At 40.8% G+C, this 19,666-nt stretch overlaps 3 protein-coding genes across 8 annotated transcripts in view; 1 reads left to right on the top strand and 2 right to left on the bottom strand.

Moving 5' to 3' along the window:
• The window catches only part of LOC136436638 (protein Shroom3-like), a 108,581-nt gene extending 103,993 nt beyond the window's left edge, over nt 1–4,588 (top strand). For all 6 annotated transcript variants that reach the window (XM_066430791.1, XM_066430792.1, XM_066430793.1 and 3 more), the window contains 3 exons: nt 1,136–1,237; nt 1,639–1,809; nt 2,224–4,588. In XM_066430791.1, coding sequence (XP_066286888.1) covers nt 1,136–1,237; nt 1,639–1,809; nt 2,224–2,484 — 534 coding nt within the window. In that variant the 3' untranslated portion in view covers nt 2,485–4,588. The remainder of the gene's footprint in view (nt 1–1,135; nt 1,238–1,638; nt 1,810–2,223) is intronic.
• A 1,763-nt stretch (nt 4,589–6,351) lies between these two features.
• LOC136436636 (uncharacterized) lies at nt 6,352–11,238 on the bottom strand. The gene is made up of 8 exons (XM_066430790.1): nt 11,128–11,238; nt 10,373–10,579; nt 9,893–10,087; nt 9,255–9,450; nt 8,791–8,933; nt 8,160–8,285; nt 7,750–7,864; nt 6,352–7,352 (listed from the first exon to the last, which is right to left on the bottom strand). The coding sequence occupies exons 1-8, from the start codon at nt 11,221–11,223 to the stop codon at nt 7,207–7,209; spliced, it is 1,224 nt and encodes a 407-aa protein (XP_066286887.1). The 5' UTR covers nt 11,224–11,238; the 3' UTR covers nt 6,352–7,206.
• A 2,964-nt stretch (nt 11,239–14,202) lies between these two features.
• Nucleotides 14,203–19,337, bottom strand: LOC136436635 (deoxycytidylate deaminase-like). The gene is made up of 6 exons (XM_066430789.1): nt 18,859–19,337; nt 18,440–18,542; nt 17,687–17,822; nt 17,093–17,205; nt 16,506–16,606; nt 14,203–15,254 (listed from the first exon to the last, which is right to left on the bottom strand). Exons 1-6 carry the CDS (start codon nt 19,011–19,013, stop codon nt 15,161–15,163), a joined length of 702 nt encoding a protein of 233 aa, XP_066286886.1. The 5' UTR covers nt 19,014–19,337; the 3' UTR covers nt 14,203–15,160.
• Nucleotides 19,338–19,666: the final 329 nt, after the last annotated feature.

Here is a 19,666-nt window from a genome sequence, read left to right as displayed (position 1 = left end):
CAGCCAATCTAACAGTTGTCAGTTTCCAGTGCAGACATTGGGAATTTGGAAATCTACTTATGACAGATATGGAAAATATGAGATAAAGGGAAATTGTACATTCAGTAATAAGTCAAAATAAAATGCTTGAAGTTTATCAATTTGATTTAGCAAATCCTCAGTGTCTTTTTCCCCGCGATCGTTTCAAATAACAATTTTGGACTTCTTTACAAAGATTATGTTCTGCATCATACCCTTTTCCTTGATCAAAAGTTAACTATGACCTCTGCATTCACCCAACAGTGGAAAGTTACAAGAATTGCAAACATCTCTGATTCAAACATCTTATGCATGTGCTCTGTCCACACCTTGGGCTGTTGTTGTGAGGAGGAAATCACTTGTCTGCTAACATTTCCCCACTGTTTACTAAACATGTTATCATCTGTTACCACCTGTACCCCCTAGGGGACTTGGTACGTCCCACCTGTAGCCTAGATTCTTTGTGTGGCTAATTGTAATTGGCCGGTTAGCGCCACAATTGGTTTCCTTGTAAACATGGGCATCTTAGTTGACAGGCATGCAACTACAGGCACTGCAAAAGATGTATAGACTGCTGAAAGTTAAGGGATGAAACTTTCTTGGTTTCACTTTCTGTAGGTTGGCTTTCATGGCTTAATACCTTCCAAGGTGAATTTCTTTTCTAAACTGCAAATTGAAAATTAAACCAGTGAATTGAAAATTTTAGTCTAGGTGCTAATTATTAAACAGTAGTGGCCGTTTGTAATTATCACCTCCTGTGATGTTTGATTTGCATATCAAAATGCAGGTAACTTCAAAAGCACAAATTCATGAATTGACAATTCAATTGATTGGTTAGCCAGACAGGTTACTCGTTAATCAACAGACATTATGTATATAAGGTTCTTGGCTTGGCTTGGCAGGAAAAGTCACTGACACTTGCCTGCTGACCGCTCAAGATGTTTCATGGTGAATTTGTTATGGAGAAGTGCAAAGACGTCAGTAGAAAGGTTTGGAGGTGTCCTAATATAATGTACTTATGCTAGTAAGGTAGAAGAATAGTGAAGGACTTTAACATCGTTAATCTGTGATCTAGAGTTTGCAGTGTCTGATGTTGTTCTGCCCCCCTCCCCCTCAGATGGAGCTGATTGACAGCATCAGTAAGAAACTGGAGAATCTGCGGAAGGCGGAGGACCTGATCCGGGAGGAGATCGATCTGAACAACGAGCTGGGACAGCAGGTAAGAGAACTTCATGGAAGAAATGTGAAAGTTTGTGGCAAACTCTCTGATAAACTCCTTCTTATCATGTCTCTATACTTGAGACAGTATCATCACAAAATTGCCAGTCTATTCTATCTCATACAATGTACCTACCTGCACAATAGCTTCTGACAAAAAGTATGCAAACATGCTATGCACTTTTTTTTGTGTAAATGTACCAGTATTTATACTCAAACATATTTGTTCTGTCTGCCTTTTATAACTTCATTCATGATAATCACTGTTCTGACCTATGAATGCAGATATCTGTATGTTCTGTATGACTTGCCTGTTACAGATAAAGAAATTAAGAATCTGAAACCAATACAGTGTGTGTAACATGTATTTTGATTGCTAATGATGTCCCCCTCCCACCCCAGGTGACAGAGTGGGCGAAGGAGATGACCAAGTCTAACGAGTTTGACAAGTACCAGCGGTTTGTGGACGAGCTGGACAAGATTACCAACCTGCTCCTGAGCCTGTCCGGTCGTCTGGCTCGGGCACAGAACGCCCTGCAGAACATAGAGGAGGGAACAGACCCCGCTGAGAAGGTGAGGAGAAATGTTGCAGTTCATAGAAGTGTTGAATTTAGTTCATATGAAAGAACTCCACTACAAGTGTAGATCTATTAAGTTGTCTATAGAAAAATTGAGTTGGTCATCACTGTCTCATTAGGGTCTTCTTCAAGGTCTCTTAACTTACTGATTCTTGCTCTAATGCCATTTCTGTGTTGGTAACATAAAAGAAACACTATATTACCTGACACAGTTTTGAATTAGTGATTTTGTAACACTTCATTTTCAACCATAACCTATGGTCCTAAGCTTCGATCCAAAGCCTTCCTTTACAGTATAGACCATGCCAATGCATACAAACTCAAGAGCAGCAAAATTCTGTTTGGAATTCTTTGTGTTGGTAAAATTTTTTAGACTCTATTCCAACCCTCCCTGTGTTCCTCTCTGCAGAGGGAACTCCAAGACAAGCGGGACCGCCTCTCAGATCAGTATGACGATGCCAAGAAGCTGAAGGAGAACATCGACAACCGCAAGGACGCCGTCTCCAAGATCCTGACCGAGTACTTCAACGAGGAGCAGTTCGCCGACTTCGAACACTTCATCAAGATGAAGTCGCAGCTGATCATGGAGTCACGCGAGCTGGACGACAAGATCAAGCTGGGGGAGGAACAGCTGAGGTGTCTACGGGAGAACCTGTCCATGGATACATGAGATGCTGTTACCTTGGCAACGTGGTTTCCACGGCAACCGGTTCCGACTCGTAGAGACTTGTACAGAAGTGATGATCATTGAGAACAGCAAATCTGAAACACCTTCTCCTGGTTGTTCTCAGTTGGGACACCAGACTTTAAAACCACAGCTTTTCAAGCACTAGCTGCAGGATTGTTGTGAGTCAGTAGAGGGCGCCGGACAGAAAAGGATTGCCTCTATGTGTCCATTGTGTTAGAAATGCCAAACTTGAACATATTTGATAAAGAGATAGTTACGACAAATGTATGAATCTTTCATGATAGTGAAATTTTTGTTTGTCCACACATCTCACAGCATTGTTGTTGTTGTTGTGCACATAACTTGAAGGAAAATTTTTTCCTTTTGTACAGAATTATGTATAATGTAAGATGTGATCATTGTGTCTTAGCCTGTGATTTTGTGCTGTCTGTGCAAAGTGCCAAGGAAGTTAGCAAGTGGGCAGAACTTGGATAGAGAGAGAGAGAAGAATTATTCTGTCCACGGCTATTGTATTATTGTAAATATGGACTGTATTTCCGTCGTGCTAGCAATAAGAGGCCTGTAGGCATGTGAGAATGGTTGGAGGTTATTTCCGACAGCTTGTTGTATAGAGTAAGACATAACGTATGCTGCTTGGTGTGGTCTTCCCGTGATTTGTCCTCGACTCCCATCCCATCCTGAAGTGTTTTGGAGGCGATACCCACACCACATGCCTGTGATGATTTAGGGACTGTGTCACAGGTTCAATGTTTTTTGGCCAGACCAATCTATTTCCTTGGTTCTTGGACATGTGCAGGCGAAAGTGAAGCAAGATTAAAACACTGAGAGGAAAACTTGAATTATGACTATATTTACCCCATGAAACTGAGTGAGTCACAAGGTTTAGGCTCTGTTTTCATGTTAATATTCCAGTTTCACATGTTTTTTTCTACATCAAAGAACCAACAAATGGAATTGGTGTGGCCTTATGTAAGCCAATGCAATTATCTTGGATATATTATTTCCACATACTGTATATAGGAACAAAGTGGGTTGTGTCCCACTCTAGAAACTTGAGTTTGTTGCCAATGAGTAAATGACCACAGGAAAAGTGCCTGAAGCAACCCGGAAAATTCTTGGTGCTCTTCTTACATTCAATAGTTACAAAAAGTGATTTCTAATTTTCAATTTTTTGTTGTTTTTAGTTCAGGTTCTGTTCTGGCTTATGTAGTTTTACAGCAAGTTCTGGTTGTTTTAAATGTTAATCTCTTTAAGTCAAGTATTCTCAGCACCATGCCTTGAAAAATGGATAGGTACCAGGTTTTCCATAAAACTTCAGCATAAGGATGAATGCATTCTTATTAGTAAAGAAAAAACAACAGTTGTGTAGAATTGCAACTAGCTTCAGTAGTTCACATCTGACAGAATGAAATTTATATTGTGTAGAAAATGATGTCCATTCCAGATCTTAGGAATTCTACAGAACATCACAAAAACTCAATTTATCATGATGGCAAAGTAGAACATGATGAAAGAACTGTAGAATGCTATGTTTCCATGCCTAGATGGTATTTTTAGAACAGTGGAGTCCACTGAAGGTACGCCCAACTATTTGATACTCTGGTAAAACAAATTGTGGAACTGTCCAAAGTACCCCACATGTAGACAGTGTAAGCATTGTGCCTGTGTGTAAACTATTTCATTGTAAATCATCGCCTTTTCTAGAAGTCTCATTTACATGCGCTCTGTGTTTCAAAACTCTTAACGCACTTAAAGAACTTTTCCACTCTCTGAAGTCTGTATATTTTTGTAAAACTTAAAAAAGCCTTTGTCTTGTACATGGTCTAACTGCAGCAATTTCTTGTGGAGAGAGAAAAAAAAATCAAATTGTGTATTTTACATAGCTGGCATGGAGAACCCAAGTGCACATGTAAAGGGAAGTTTCCTTTAATCCCAAAAGTGGATGCAACATTACCTGTGGTTGGTCAGAAGTGATGTAACATTATCAGTGATGGGCCAGATTTCTGAAGTGTTGCGTGCAAGACTAGAGAATGATTGACAGCGCTGCCTACAGACTACAGGAAAATAAAGTGTGCTGTATAATGAACTTGGACCGACTGTTATTTCTCTTTGAGCAATTTTCTTTTCATGCCCTTACACTGCTGTATAATTAAGCAAGAGGACATCATGAAAGCAAAGGACTGGGTGGAAAACTTGAATCAGGCCATGTCCACTCTCAAAAGTTTAATGAACCAAAGCACAAGCATGAATTTGGCTTCAGGCTCATTTTATTAAATTGATGCGGTCCTATGTAAGCTTACTTCCCAGTTACTAATAAAAGCATGTAGGACATCCTATATAACTTGGTTATAACGTTACACACTTATAAACCTCCCTGTTGCCTCACATCATAAACGGTTAATTCATTTCAAACTCTGTTACCTCGGAATGAAGGTTAGACATCTTACATGAGATATGTCATTTTGCCTAAAACAGTGAGTGACACAGTTGCATACATCTTTGTGGTCAAATAGCGTCATTCGGCCTGGTTTAGCAGCAGTGAACTGTCACGTTGAATTTCGCAACGGTGTGTAAAAAGCGCCGCTTGGCGGTTGTAACCTGAGTGACAGCTAAAAATGTAGGTATTGCTAGAACCTTTTAAACCTCATACGTTATCAGTTAGTAATTAGTCTCTACCAGACTAACCGCGCCGGCTATAGGGAGAACATTTGCCGGGGGACTTTGGCCATGGAGGGTTTCATGCGCAGGGTTGCAAATTTGACCCTCTCTCCGTAGCCGACTCCCTTCATACAATTGACTCTATTTGGCCAATTTCTAATTTTTTCCCAGCGACCCGCGGAGGCTGGTAGAGCCTAAGGTTAGTTAGTAATCACGTAAGAGCAATACAGTTACGAGGATACCCTTTTACACGTGTAACCACATTCACTTTTGTTCTAGGTTCATTTTGCACGAAATGTCGATTGCTGGACGTTATCAGTCATTGCTTGGTGGAAGTACCGTTACTAGATGCAGCATTTTCTCGAAGATAAGATAACAATGTGACAAGCAGAAAAGGGGACTATTCTTATAAGAACTGTTATGAACAGGGCAGCTTGCTGGGCACCACACTAGTACACTGTAGGTGCATCTGTATCTTTCATAATGCTGCCATTATGTCACCATGGCAGCATTATGAAAGATACAGTGTCACCATGGCAGCATTATGAAAGATACAGTGTTGTATTATAGCTTGACTAGACTTTGTGTTGCACGCAATGGTTGTTGGACATTTTGATGTAAAATTGAGCAAGGGGACCACTTGTGCTGAGAGAGAAACTTAAATTGGGCCATATTCACTCCCAGAATCTGAGTGCCACGCATGACTTCGGACACAGGTCGGACACAGGCTCATTCTTTTTCAGTCAGGCCATGTTGATTTGATTATATGATGGAAGACATCAAAAAAAGTTTTCGACCGTACAGTAAATCATAGAAAGCAGCTCCGATCATCATCATCATCATCATTTTGCAGCTCCAAATATGACGTAGAATACCAAAATCAAGAAGATGTGAGGAAATGAAAATAAAGAATCTATTATCCAGTATACCATACTCTGTATGTTATAAGTCATTTGCTCAACCTTCTTGACCATGGAAATTTCATAATGAAGAAAGCCCTTTTTCTTTCGCCACTTTTTATTTTATTTTTAGGCTCGCATCAATTTTGGAGTTCCCAGAGGATGTCATCTATATGATCAAATCAACGTGGCCTCAGAGAACACACAAAAGCCTTATCAAAGCTTACTTCCCAGTCACACCTGTAGAAGATACATAATGTATTTTGGTCAAACGAAGAATCACAGTAGGCTGTTTCTAACACCATTGAATATTATTTATTCTGTTATAAAGTTGGATTAGTTTTTTCAGTCTTTCCTTCCAATTAGAATGCTTGACACCCCGTGCCGCAAAATGATGACAGAAATAATAAGAGTTTTGAGACCTCATACTGCCGTGATGCTTAGAGTTTTGTAAAATTCTTGCTTTATCTTGTTAATTGATTGACAAATCATGATGACACAGGCTAGCTTGAATCCCAGCTTTTCATATAAGCTCTAACTTATACATCTTAATTTTCCCGGCCATATTGGGCGCCCGGGCCTACTATTTCCTTACTAAAATACAAGAACCGAACTTCATCAGGTCTAAACACAATTCCAACTACAATGCTATATGAAACTAGCACGTGGAGAGTATATAAATGCGAAAACACAAAAAAAAGACAAACTAAAAACAGTATCTTTCCGGGAATTAGTAGTTTCTTCCATTGACTGTCCGACAGGTATGATAAATTCCTTCACTCTAATTGGAGGTTAGGCTCCGGCCTGTTTTTGATGTCCTTGTAGGCGTTTTTGTTTGCCGGCCAAACGTGAAAAACAAGACGGAGCTTGGAGAGAAAGTACTGTTATGGCTACTTCTACTATTAAACTCTTGAACTCTATTTCCTGCAACTCTGGCAAATCAGACCTTTGGTGTCACCATTCTGCAGTTACTCCTTCGTCCCCCATTCTATATCCACTTTCCACTACTCCTCCATGAAAACAAATACTAGTAGCATTAAGGTCATATCATGAATAAAATACACCATGACGCACCTGTGGAAAATTTTGGACCGGAGTCAATTCTATTTTCTGTCACCTTTCTGGCACCTTTGATTCATATATTTTATCATTGGTCTCTTTTGATGTGTAAGAAAGAGCTCATGACTTCCATGCCGTGTTTTTCTGGAGCTGCCGCAACTTCGGTCTCGTATTCCTCGAAGAAAGACTCTAGAATTGCCGTTTTTTCTTCCTCAGGCCGTCGGTCTGAAAGCCCTGTGATAGAAGTGAAATGTGACTATATGTAAGGTGGTTCCAATGTCTATATTAGGCAATACTTACTAGTGTGTAAAATAGATAGATACATTTAGAAAACGTTTAAATCTCAGAAACTATAGTGTAACGGCAGTTTAACCACATTTAGTTTGTAATCACTCTATAGAGGTCATTGTATGTACCTGAGTTAGTTATCAATCGTTATCGAATACCTTACGAACTTCCCTGTACTTTTGTTGTCTATAAGTTCTAACGTTACATATATGTGAGTGATAACGTTATATGTCTTTGTACCTCCCCCTCTCCTTCCGAACGCCTTCGTTTGGGAGACAATAGACGTCGGTCCGTAACAATAACAATATTTCAAAATCTGTTGCAGTATCTGTTATTGTCTTACCTGTGTAAAATGCATGATTGCTCCAGCTGCGCACCATGTTAATGAACTGTTTAGCGTGCTGGCGTGCGTCCCCTCCCTCTCTCTGCCAACGGGCTTGGAAGGCACATGGAGTAGGCTGCACAGAGGGTAAGAAAAAGAAAGCGTTACATGATGGGGAATACATTACAACTTAGTCACGCGTACGTTTAGGACCGTGTCATTCTCACTACAACGCCACCAAGAGAAAGGAATGAGAACCTGTATTGCCCTGAGGGAGTAGCACAATGCCTACAGAAGCGTGAGCAGGTGAATATCTCCTGGTTGCGAGCAAATGTTTTTTTTTAATCAGCAAACGTTACTTCCTTTTTCTCTGTGAGGAAAAGAGTTTGAACAGATATCACCATTATCATCACCACCATAAAAAATGATACTTTTGTCTCCATGGACACCAACGTCAGTCCAGCCTTCCGAACTCGGGAATTCTCGTTGACGAAGGGGGCCTGCATCTCTTCTTGACTTCGCCAATATGCTAATATGTTGGTGTTGACAAATTCCTCCTGTAAGAGAATGAGTAAGAACGCTTGGTGCAAGGTTAATGTGACGACGTTACTGATAACTTTGCGCTGAGGTAATGATTCGTTGGGCTGTCCTATTTATTCTAATAGATATATATGTAACGTTACCTATACAGTTCTACTTTCTAAGCGCAGTTGACAATGATTAGTCTCCAAGCAGGCCCAATGGATTGCCAAGACCGTATCCAACTGGAAGAAGGAGCTTGGGTTGCAAAACGTACTTCTTCTGCCAGTTTGATACGGTCTTCGCAACCTATAGATCTGCTTGGAAATTAGACAATGATGACCAAACTGTCAGGTTGTCGGAAAGGACAACAACAGTTTGGCTATTCCTTGATCAATTTGCATGTTGTTCCTGGACTATAACATCTGTGATTAGCTAAAGCCCTGCGGGGCCCTAGGTAACAAAATATGTTTTACAACGTTGTTTGAATGTAAGTTGGTGTAACCTTGGACACGACCTAATCGTAGTTTTTAAAGACAACACCTTGGTAATTTTTCCACGCAGTGCAAAAGTATGCCACAAAGACGACAGTTGCTGAAACACGTTGACACTTCCACTGTCCCATCTTCCGCCTCCAAAGTACCCATCTTCATCAGTAGTGCAGTTTATTATTACAATGCGGCCACCTATCACATTAAACACATAGCAATTGGTAGTGAAAATGCCAATTCTCAATTCGCATGCAACGCAGTCAACACATAGCTATGAGAGCCTGGGAGTCCAAAGTGCATATCATGCCTTTGACGTGTTAGAGTAACATGATGGCATTGAATAGAAAGGTGAAATGGGTGTGAGCCATAAAAGAAAATAATCCGTCTCGAGTTTTATCTTCTAGGGATACCAGTTTGTCCAACGTTTTTCAATTTTGATGAATATAAATATTGCCATACTGACTCATAGAAACAACGATTTTACTAGTCAGTCGAGAAGCTAGGCTGTAACATTACCTGGCGTCAGCTCTCTTGCTCTCTGCAAAAGGATCAGCTCCCAGTCCTGAGCTGCTTGTTTCGCAAACTGTTGTCTTGCCTCTACACAGCTACTCACCATGTGAAGGACCGCGTCAGGAAGAGGACATGGCCCCCGTCTTAACCAGTGCATCGCGGTGGAGGAAAACCCGAAATTGACGAATCCATTGGGGAAAGACTGGAAGGTTTATGTGAGAATTCACACCTTTTGATATTGCAGATATTGCCAAGACATAGCCATCGATAACTGACTTGTAGCCTACATGAAGTTGTTTTCAGTGCGTGTTTGCTTGTGTTAGTGTCAGTCCGTAGCTAGCTTAATACAAGAAGTGACCGCAAAGGTCAGAATTATCAGAATGGCAGGATGTTGATCTCCAAGCAGATCTCTACGGGGGCAAAAATCGTATCAGCCGGCCAGAATTAGCAGGATGTAGTGTTGGTGGTAAGTGTTAGAACTAATCGTTAATCCGTAATCAGACATGAACTGTCTGTCCTTATTTGAATGCATTTTTAGAAGTGTGGTAGGAAGTGAGTAGGAAGATAATCGCCGGCCAGACTTGCCGGAAGTGGCAGGAAGTACCAGAGGAGGTTGCTTTTCTAAATTGAAGATTAGTTCATACTTGCTCAAAGAAAGATGTGCCACATGCGCTGACATAAACGTTGTTAAAGTCCATCAGGTAGCTAGGATTTTCCGGCATTGACAGCAGACCATGGAGCCTCATAAACAGCGACTTGAAGTCGGCCACTGGTTGGTCCTCATATGTCACGTGGATGGGTGGATCTTTGCCATACGTTTGACTCAACTTGTCAACAATCTGGAGCACAGGGGAATGCATATGGGGCTTAGCGAGACGACAAAAGGATAAGACGTGCGTTTATAGCTATAGGGTGTTTGCATTCATGTTGTCGTAAATGTGAATTTTGTAATTGTTTCGTATGTGTAATATGCCAATACATATCGTGAGACAATTTCAAATGAAAACTTGGAAGTTGACTCATCTACCTTGTCTACAGCTGTATTAAAGTGCGAATAACTGCAAATTGCATCTTCATCTGGTGACCATACACCGACCTCATAAATCATGACATCTAAATCTAACCTGATAGAAGAGCGGCATCGATGTTCCCCCATCGGCTGACCCATAGTCAACAATGTTGAAGACTTGTGTAGGGTTGATCTCCATGGAGTTGATGGCATCCATGACCATTGTTTCGGCGTTTTTCACGATACTATAATACCCCAAGGCGTTGTCAGAGTAGAACCCAGAACCATCCTCTCCGTAAGGAATGTAATGTGGCGTCGAATTCTTACATAGAGAAAATAGGTTTGTTTGGGTAAAGGTCTTTCTACACAGCCTATTCTATCTCATCTGCCAATATTTGACAACTTTCTTGCTTCCATAGGACCCCTCACCGCAAGGTGGCTTTGTCGCAAGAATGTGGTCCCAAACACGACTAAATGTATGTGTAACCCTTGCCTTGGTTCAAGACTTTCGAGCCCATGGAGCTACATTTGGAAATAAGTATTTTGTATCGGTTTGAAATTAGTTGAAGAAAACTAAAAGGAGATGACTGCATGGTAGCTTTGTAACATTATATTTCAGCGTTGAAAAAAATCACACGTTATGCTTTCAAGTTGCCAAATGTATAGAAGACATGAATTCAAGTACCAGTAAAGTACTTTTATCCCTTGAAGCTTAAACCTAGACGGTATATCTTATATAATTAGAAGTCGCTTTTGAGAACTAGAATAACTGTCAAAACATCATATTAAGTTAGATTTTACTAAACAGCTGTTACATGCCAAGGTCTTACCATACCCTCGTGTAATCTCGACTGATACGGGTTAACTAACCTGTTTAGGTAACCATTTTGGCCCTTTCTTGAAATCGCTGCTGTAAGTACTGTAGATCCTCCTTAAGGTACCACGGATGCCATAGATATACCTCATTATTCTTGAATTGCCCTCAACCTGTAGGAAACATCATCAAGGACATTGAAAGGTAAAAACCACAATGGCGACGGGTAGCCGCGATTTGGTACCAGCGCTCTACTGAATATGTGACCTTGGTCATAATCTATTTGCCTGCAATGACAAAAAGACACACGAGTCTCCTACATTTCCCTATATTCGCCAGCAGATGCAACGAACGAAACCGGCAGGAATTTCAGGTGACATGTACAGCCTGAAAACTTTAAGTACGAAGTTTCCATCCCTTGACCATAAACCTTAAGATTACCGTGACAACAAAATCAAATGTTGAGCGATCATCTGTTCAGTCGCTGTTTATTACCTAAACAGAAACGAAGCGATCGATTCTATTTTGATCTATCAGGAAATACTTACAGAAACGTATACGTGGGTAGTCTTCCGATGTGAACAGACGTCTTTAAATCCTGTGGCTTTAATCGCAGTAGCCTTGTTCTACATCTGGGCCACCTATTCTTCGGTGGAAAGGTCAACGACCGAGTAAAGGTCTCATATACTCGGTTATCCTCTAGCCTGTCTTGGCTCTTTCGTCCCAAAGACGTCAACACTACAGTAGAAACGTATCGGCGTCTTTGAGGTGAAAGAACCAAGCAGGGGCAAAGGATAACCGACGACATGATACCTTATTTGCGATGATAAATCCACCTGTTTGTGCAGCGCCTTTTTTGACAACTTGGGCGTGGGGAACATTGGTGCACTCACGCACTGCCTATTCTGACAACATTATAGGAGTGTCCGCTTTGCTTTTGTAAAGCCCTTGAGCTACAGAGTTGTGGAAGCACTACGGCATGAGGCTAGTCTGCTGATAGTGGAGTCTGTTTAACACCTATACTTTTTCTCATACGTACTTAAGTTAGTGATAAGCAGAAAAAACAGTATGTACAATATTTTAAGTCAGTGCAGTATCATGAAGTCCCCGAAATTAAAGTAAACACATTGGACAGCGTTTATGAACATTCACTACTATGCATTTTTTTCTTTTTCTGTCATGAATTTGTCATACATTCTGTCATCCATGCACATGTACGGTTTTCTTCATCCACTGAATGAGTTAAAGGTGGATTTCTCATGGCCTCTCACGTTCTCCCTTTCTTCGTTCTTTGACCTTGCTTGATTCGTTAGTCGTAAAGAGGTCCATACTATACAGCAGGAATGACTGTATTTTCAGGTATATAACCCATAATACAACTGTGGTGAACTCTTTAACCCATGGCATGCATATGAACTCGGTCACCACGTAACACACCTTCGGGCGTGGCATGCACAACAAAGAGGGAATGGTCGATTGTATAATTCGCTCCACATAGCCATTCTATTAAGTAGTAGTACATTATAGCAAGGAGGTTTTAAAACCTCCTTGATTATAGCTATAAGTTTTTTGAAAGGTCCTTTGATCACAGTACTCATCAATTGCATTAAGAGTTCAGTATTCAAAGTCACCAAATCAAATAAGGTTATTGAGAGACCATTTATTCAAAATGGGACTGGACTGGTGTACTTGAGTCCAGTATCGCTATGCCCAAGTCTTTGTTACCGTACTTCTGATGAAAAAATGTACAGGTCACTTGTACGTAACGAATAGGCTTAAAGATATATGAGGACATCATCCGTTCAACTGTTCATCTATGGGGTAAGGAACTGACAAAGAAGCCTGGCCGTTTAACTCAGAAAACATCACGATCTATTACCCCAACATCTGCTTGGAGATAGGTAGGTTGTCTTGTTTCATAAGACGGTGTAACGTTAGCAAACTATCTTCTACATTTTGTTTTTCAGGGGGTTAGTTCATTGTGTTGTCCACTTTCCACTTCCCGTTTCCCCTTTAGAAAACTGGCGACAATCGATGCGTGCGCGGATCGGTGTCATTCATAAAATCAGGTCAGTGTGACTCTACTATGTGTATCAAGATCACGTCCAGGAAGGTTAGACATCCAGGTAATAAGATACACCAAAAAGAGTTACTCAAGCAACTGGATATGATTTTGGAAACGGTCAGACGTTTCAAATAGGATCCACTTCTTTTCGTCAGTGACACTGACTGACTGAGTGAGACCTGTCGATCAGCAGGCTTTTAACCACGAACTAACCATGAATTGTGTACCAAGGTCATGACATAGAAATAGCATGCTATTGAAGGGAAACATCTTTGACTGACAAATTTTCGCATTATTCGACTCTTTCCAATACCTTTCCCTGAACCGTATAGCTTTAGTAGTCTTAGAAGCTTTAGTCCGCTTCCAACGGTCGCCATGACCCTGCAGCTGAGGCCTTTTCTGACAACCATTGGCATCGTATGGCGTTTCGCCCAGAACTGAGAGGTCCCGGGTTCGAAACCACCGGTATGCCCCGATGTTGTGCCCTTGGGAAAGGCACTTAACACGAAGTTCCTCACTCCACCCAGGTGTGAATGGGTACCTGACTTCGGTTGGGGAAGGTCGTATTGAGGTCACCTGCTGGCGCCGAATGGCAGCCGCCAGACCCTTGCGACAGTTTCATAAAGTGCAAGTGTGCAAATATGTATCATGTGTATTATTGTGTATTATGTGATTGTAAACCCTGCAGCAATTCAGCATTGGCTGCCATTGCACGGGTAATTTCGGACCAATAAACCATAGCCATCAGTAACACATCGGGGGTTGATCATTCTGTACTGCCGCTGTGCCGACAGCTTTGTATGAGACAATGGAATTTATTGTCGCTGTCCATTTCAACAAAGGTTTAAAGATTTTCAATTGATCTAAAATCACTGTTCCCAAGTGACTTCTTCAGTCATTTATTATCTCGCAACATAACTAAAGGTTCAATTCTAAAATCAGCTGCTGTATTAAGAAAGTTTCTAACTTTTATAAGGGGTCGGGCAATAGCCTGGGTGATAAATGCTTGCTAATGTACCGTTGTAAAAGACCAAATATATGTATGGCAATAAATTCAACAAATGGGTTCTTTCATAGTTATTATATTTTGTCAGTTTCTTAGCAGAGCACAGATACTGTACACTTTCTGCATCTCAATAACTATCCCAAGATGCACAACACAATAAGACACCACACACTATTAATATTTGGAAAGTGAAATATGATAGATTTCTAACATGTTCATTTGATTTTGAATAGACAAGTATAATGCAGCATGATTATGTCAAAAACATCCGTTGTCATTAACCGACTCATTGTCACATCAGTTAAGTTCATTGCACACTTTAGAAGACACTTTTACAGATAGAACTATACACAGCTACATGCTTGACTCTTAAAAGTATTCAAGTATATCAGTACAATGCAATAAAGACGGATGGATGGTTACATACATCCTTTTGACTCTGTCATGCTTATAATAGAGTATTGTATATGCTGGTATTTTGGCTCAGATGATGATCCAGTATTTGATTTACTCCGATATAGATAAATCTTAATAAAAGAATATGTGGAAAAGGTTAGTCAAACACTTCATGTAGTGTATCTTAAGCTATAGTTCAGTGAATCATCCCATGTTACATTCCAGACAAGGTGTAGAACCTCTAAGTGCACAGTTGAATTTCAAACATGATTTCCAAACTTCTCTTAGAGTGGTGAAGAAGGCCACTAGCCATAAGCTCACCTCTAACTATGAATATACATTTCTTTAAATAATCTCTACTACCTAGTCTTCATTATAATTTGCAAACTTCTTACTTGGACAAGGCACTTTGCATCAAACTCAAGACTTTCACCTCTTTTTTTCTGATATAAGACTCTCAAATTTGACAATACACTTTATTTTGTGAAGAACTCTACCCTAGCTAATTGTCTTGCAGTCATAGCTGTTCAAGTCAACTTTCTGTGCATTTGCTTACAACTATTTCATTACATCGTCCCATCATGTGTCCAAGATGGCTTCAGTGTTGCCATGACTACAGTTGTCATGGTGATGCGATGGAGGCCAGTGGATTGGTGACAGTAGGGTTGATGGCATCAAAGTTTATGGTGATCTGCTTCCTCTTGGGGACAAATTGGCTGTGGGTAACAAAACTGTAGGTGAGAGGAAGTTTATATCAACAGTAACAATATCTAGACATCCACATCTTTATAACATACCAAAAAAATCACCATTGTAGATAATATGCTGACTTTCAAGACAATCATACAATCAACTTTATTAATCCCAAACAGGCCAAAATATCTTAATAAAAGGCTGAAATGTAAGACATAGGCTGAGACGTAAGGTGATTTTTCGATGGGGTGGTCTACAGGGGTGGGCTAGTGGGGTGGGCTACCTCAGCATCTACCCTTTCTGGACCTCAAGGCTGTGCATGGGGGTTTAGCATTGAATAGAATTTCCTTGAGGAATAGATGGGTCACTCTGTGGGAGGGCCGGAAAGAATGCTTTATTTTGCTGAAGGATCATAATTCATATTGCTTTGGGGATGCTACAGTGGGGGGTGGAGGTGGGCAATGAGCATACTGCATACATTTACATCGTGCAGGAGTTTGTTATCCCCAGTTTTAGATTTTTAAACATGGAGGACTATGTTCCCTGTTCCTTTATATACTGCTCAGTCAGGCCAACAGGACAGTAGCATTGTGGCTACAAAAAAGAAATGAGCAACAAAAGCAACACTATACATTGTACAAACACACACACTTAAAACATTCCAACCCACGCTCATGCACACTGACACACATAACCACAAATACATTGTACATTGTATGCAAGCACATGCATTCAGGTACATTCTAGTCTAAATGTGAGACATATGTTTTGAATTTTGTCAAACAAAGGCTCTCTCATTCCCTAGCTGTCCTATGCAACTTCCAGTTTATTTCCCCTTGTACCTCTTCCCTAAAATCCTAATTGTATACTGAGTACTTAGAAGTTTGTTTATGATAAATGGCTTTTCTCCCAGTCTTGGTGCACCTACATGCACCCCCCCCACCTGCCATATGATCAGCTGTTACCTTCCCTCTAGCCCACCCACAGCTTGACCCAGATCCTCTTCAAGGAAATTCCGTAAAAGGCCAAACCCCCATGCACAGCCTTGAGGTCAAGAAAGGGTAGATGCTGAGGTAGCCCACCCCACTAGCCCACCCCTGTAGACCACCCCATCGAATCCGCAAACCCGCTTTTATCAACTTCAAATCAAAGTCTGAAATTGTCTTCCAAAGTCCAGTGTTTTCCCAAATTGAAAAGACTGCATCTATCACCCGCATAGATACTGACAATTATAAACAAATCCCTCCCAAGGAGAAACAATTTTCTAAACTGACGTGTACTTGACTCCAGCAAGGTCCAAGAGTCTGCGCGATGCAGTCATCTCCGGAGTGTGGTGGTACTTGTCGGACATATACACGATCTCCCGGATTCCAGACTGTTTGGAAAAGTAACATGACTCAAGAGATGATGCTAGCTACACGATCTACAATGTTTTAGTCACACCAGTTCATTTCCTTGGTTTTCAGAAGTGCACTATAGCCGTCATCACCAGCTTTAAGTCAGTTACATATTGGACGCAGTGTAACAGTCAGGATAGCTACTAGTATAAAGATGACGTATTGTATGACGTATTAGATTAAGGCCAGAGGTGATGTTGCTAAGAAAGTAGACCATATGATGTGACTAGACCATATAGTGAATCAACCAATAGCAAGGCTAGCTGGTGAGAGCAGCGTAGCTTGATTAGAATAGCCACTTACATTTGAATTCCTCAGCTCAGTCGCACTAGGTGTATAAAGGTTAAGTACACACATAGTCAAACATTACAGCAAATTCAGAGAGACTTCTTTAGATGTTGACGATGTTAACCATCAACACAGAGGAGCTTTTATACTACGTAATATAGATTCATCATACTGACCTGAATTACCAGCTTGGCACACTCATTACAAGGGAAGAGCGCCACAAACATGGTACAGCCCTTCACATCCGACGAGTTCTTGTTGAGGATCGCGTTCAACTCTGCATGGCACACTGGAAAAGGGAGGGGAAAGATATACCTGTATAGCTTACCGTTATCTAACTACTGGTTACAACAAGGACACACAGTTTATACAACAGGAATGTCGCTCCGTCCTGGGATGGAAATATGCTTGTTAGGACGGGAAAAAATGTCATCCTGTCAGTCAAAAAAATCTGAACATCATGAGATGTAATTGAAGGAAATGTATTTTTGTGAGCTTGAAATGACAGATTTAAGAATATAAATTAACAACATGGAGACAGCCCTGTTATGCAGAAAAAAACAAACATTCTAACATAGGGCAATGGTTTAAAGGTCCCTTCTTCCCTTCACCTTTCTAAGACCATACCAATATATTCTCAGACATTTCTAAGTAAAAAGATACACTTGGAGGAAAACATGAAAAGAAAGTGCAGGGAGGAAAATGAGCAAACAAATCTAACTAGTATGATCAATTCTACAACACAGGCAGTAACAGTTCTCCTGGACTACCATACGGGTACTTGGTGTCCAGGCGATCCTCGGCAGTCCTGCTCCAGGGTAACTTGTCGTCGCTGCAGCCGTTCGGCATCCCGTTGTACCCGATACCCACGATCTTCTTCTCCGAGTTCACAATACACGCTCCAACCTGCGTGGAGTTGCCAAAAGTAATTGGAGACAAAATTTCAACTTTCAACTAATACTTGGTTTTTCTACAGCAATGAAATATCAAATTGGGTAACACTAATGTTCAACTGTTTATCAAAGTATTTATCAATTACTAAGCATCATGTTTGTTTCCTCTGTATCTTATTACTCTTACAGAAAAATGTCTTTTTTCGGCAATGTCTGCAATAGATGCTGAATTTCTTACTTTATAGCCAATTTCCAGTAACAGTTACCACTTACCAGTGTTGATCTGATGCCCATCATTGTTTGGTTGCAAGACAAGATCATAAAACACAGCTAATACAATATATGTAGTGATTGGTTTAATGAGCAAACATAGAACAAATTGGCCTTGCAGTAAAAACTGAATTGCGCCAGAATTTACGGTCTTTACCTCATACAATAAAACTTCGGAATAAATCATACGATATTCAAAATATACACAAGTCACAATCATTATCACCGACATGTTTAAAAGTTAATATATTTCCAATATTTTATTTTAATAAGTTTATGACAAACATGTGTAACCTGTAAGATGGTGTGTTACACTGAAGGGTACTAACGTTAGTAGCTATACAATAAAGACACAGATACCTGTGAGCTGGGGTCCTTGCTCCTCTGTGCAGACAGGAAGGCCACCGCCATAAAGTACTCGTCCCACTCCAGGTAATCTGAACGCTTCTTGTTCAGGTCAACCCTGGTGCATGAGAAGTGAACCATAAGTCATAACATGTAATACTGAATACTAGTAGCTGAATGATACACGTTTCGTAACATTTGCAATCACAACCTCACTGGACCATATGACACTGGACCTTTGCGTTCTTTAACATGATTAAGGTGTGGCTCTCCTCAAAGTATTGTAACCCCTGTCAGTAACAATCAACGTACAAATCGGGGTTCAAAACACCAACGGTGAGGAACCCTGGACCGGCCGGCGACCTTTTTAAATACTTCCTAGATATCTCGAGCTCGATCTGTCGCCTTGCTGTACAACTTACTACATGACTCACCGCCCATTAGTACTACATATCTTCTTCTCTGGAGTTGCAATGTTATCCGTGACTTCCCCGACTCTTCTCTTTCTATTCGGCGTGTCCATAATGTCCCTGGAGTTGCCGTTGTCCTCGATACAACCGTCCGACTTCTGTCGGTTCTCGGTCGCCATTTCAGTCTTTATCGAATTTTTGGCGGGAAATGTGAGGTCAGAGTTCGAAATGACTCGTAGAGTCTGGGCGACACCTAGCGGATCTAAAATGAAACGTCACAAAAGTCCAACGACGATATTCCCAGGCCAATTTAAAGTTTCACGGTTTTAGACGAATTTTATGTGATGCAATTATTTGAAAAGATGATTAATAGCAGATATCTGAATAAACGTTAGACTGACCTATCATGCGACATTTTGCTTGAACTTCAAATTCACAGTCTACGGACTAACTGAGAGCTACAACTTGGTTTAGCACCATTTTCTTATCATTTAGGAAACTTAACAGATAATGCGACTGTAGTCACTCAGGCAAGCGTCTTAACTAATGAGGTCATAATTTTTTATTTATTGGGGGTTGTCAGAAAGGTGTGCATCTGCATTCGTCGTCACATTTCTTCCGTCCGAGGATTTTCAGCGAGACAATGACATCGACAGAACCGATCGTCGCCATGCTAAGGACCTACAGCAACCTTTCCCGTCTCAAGACATCTGAATTTTGTCTGACAAATCTGTGACTGTCCCAAGGAAGCCCTCAATTTGACGCCGTTAAACCTGTCATACAGCGATCCGAGTGTGGCCAAACCCTTAGCGCTTTAATGCACCTTGAGGAT

Source organism: Branchiostoma lanceolatum, chromosome 6 (genome assembly GCF_035083965.1).
Source record: "Branchiostoma lanceolatum isolate klBraLanc5 chromosome 6, klBraLanc5.hap2, whole genome shotgun sequence".
NCBI lineage: Eukaryota > Metazoa > Chordata > Leptocardii > Amphioxiformes > Branchiostomatidae > Branchiostoma > Branchiostoma lanceolatum.
The sequence above is the reverse complement of the archived record's forward strand: the minus strand, read 5'-3'. Positions and strand labels throughout refer to the sequence as shown.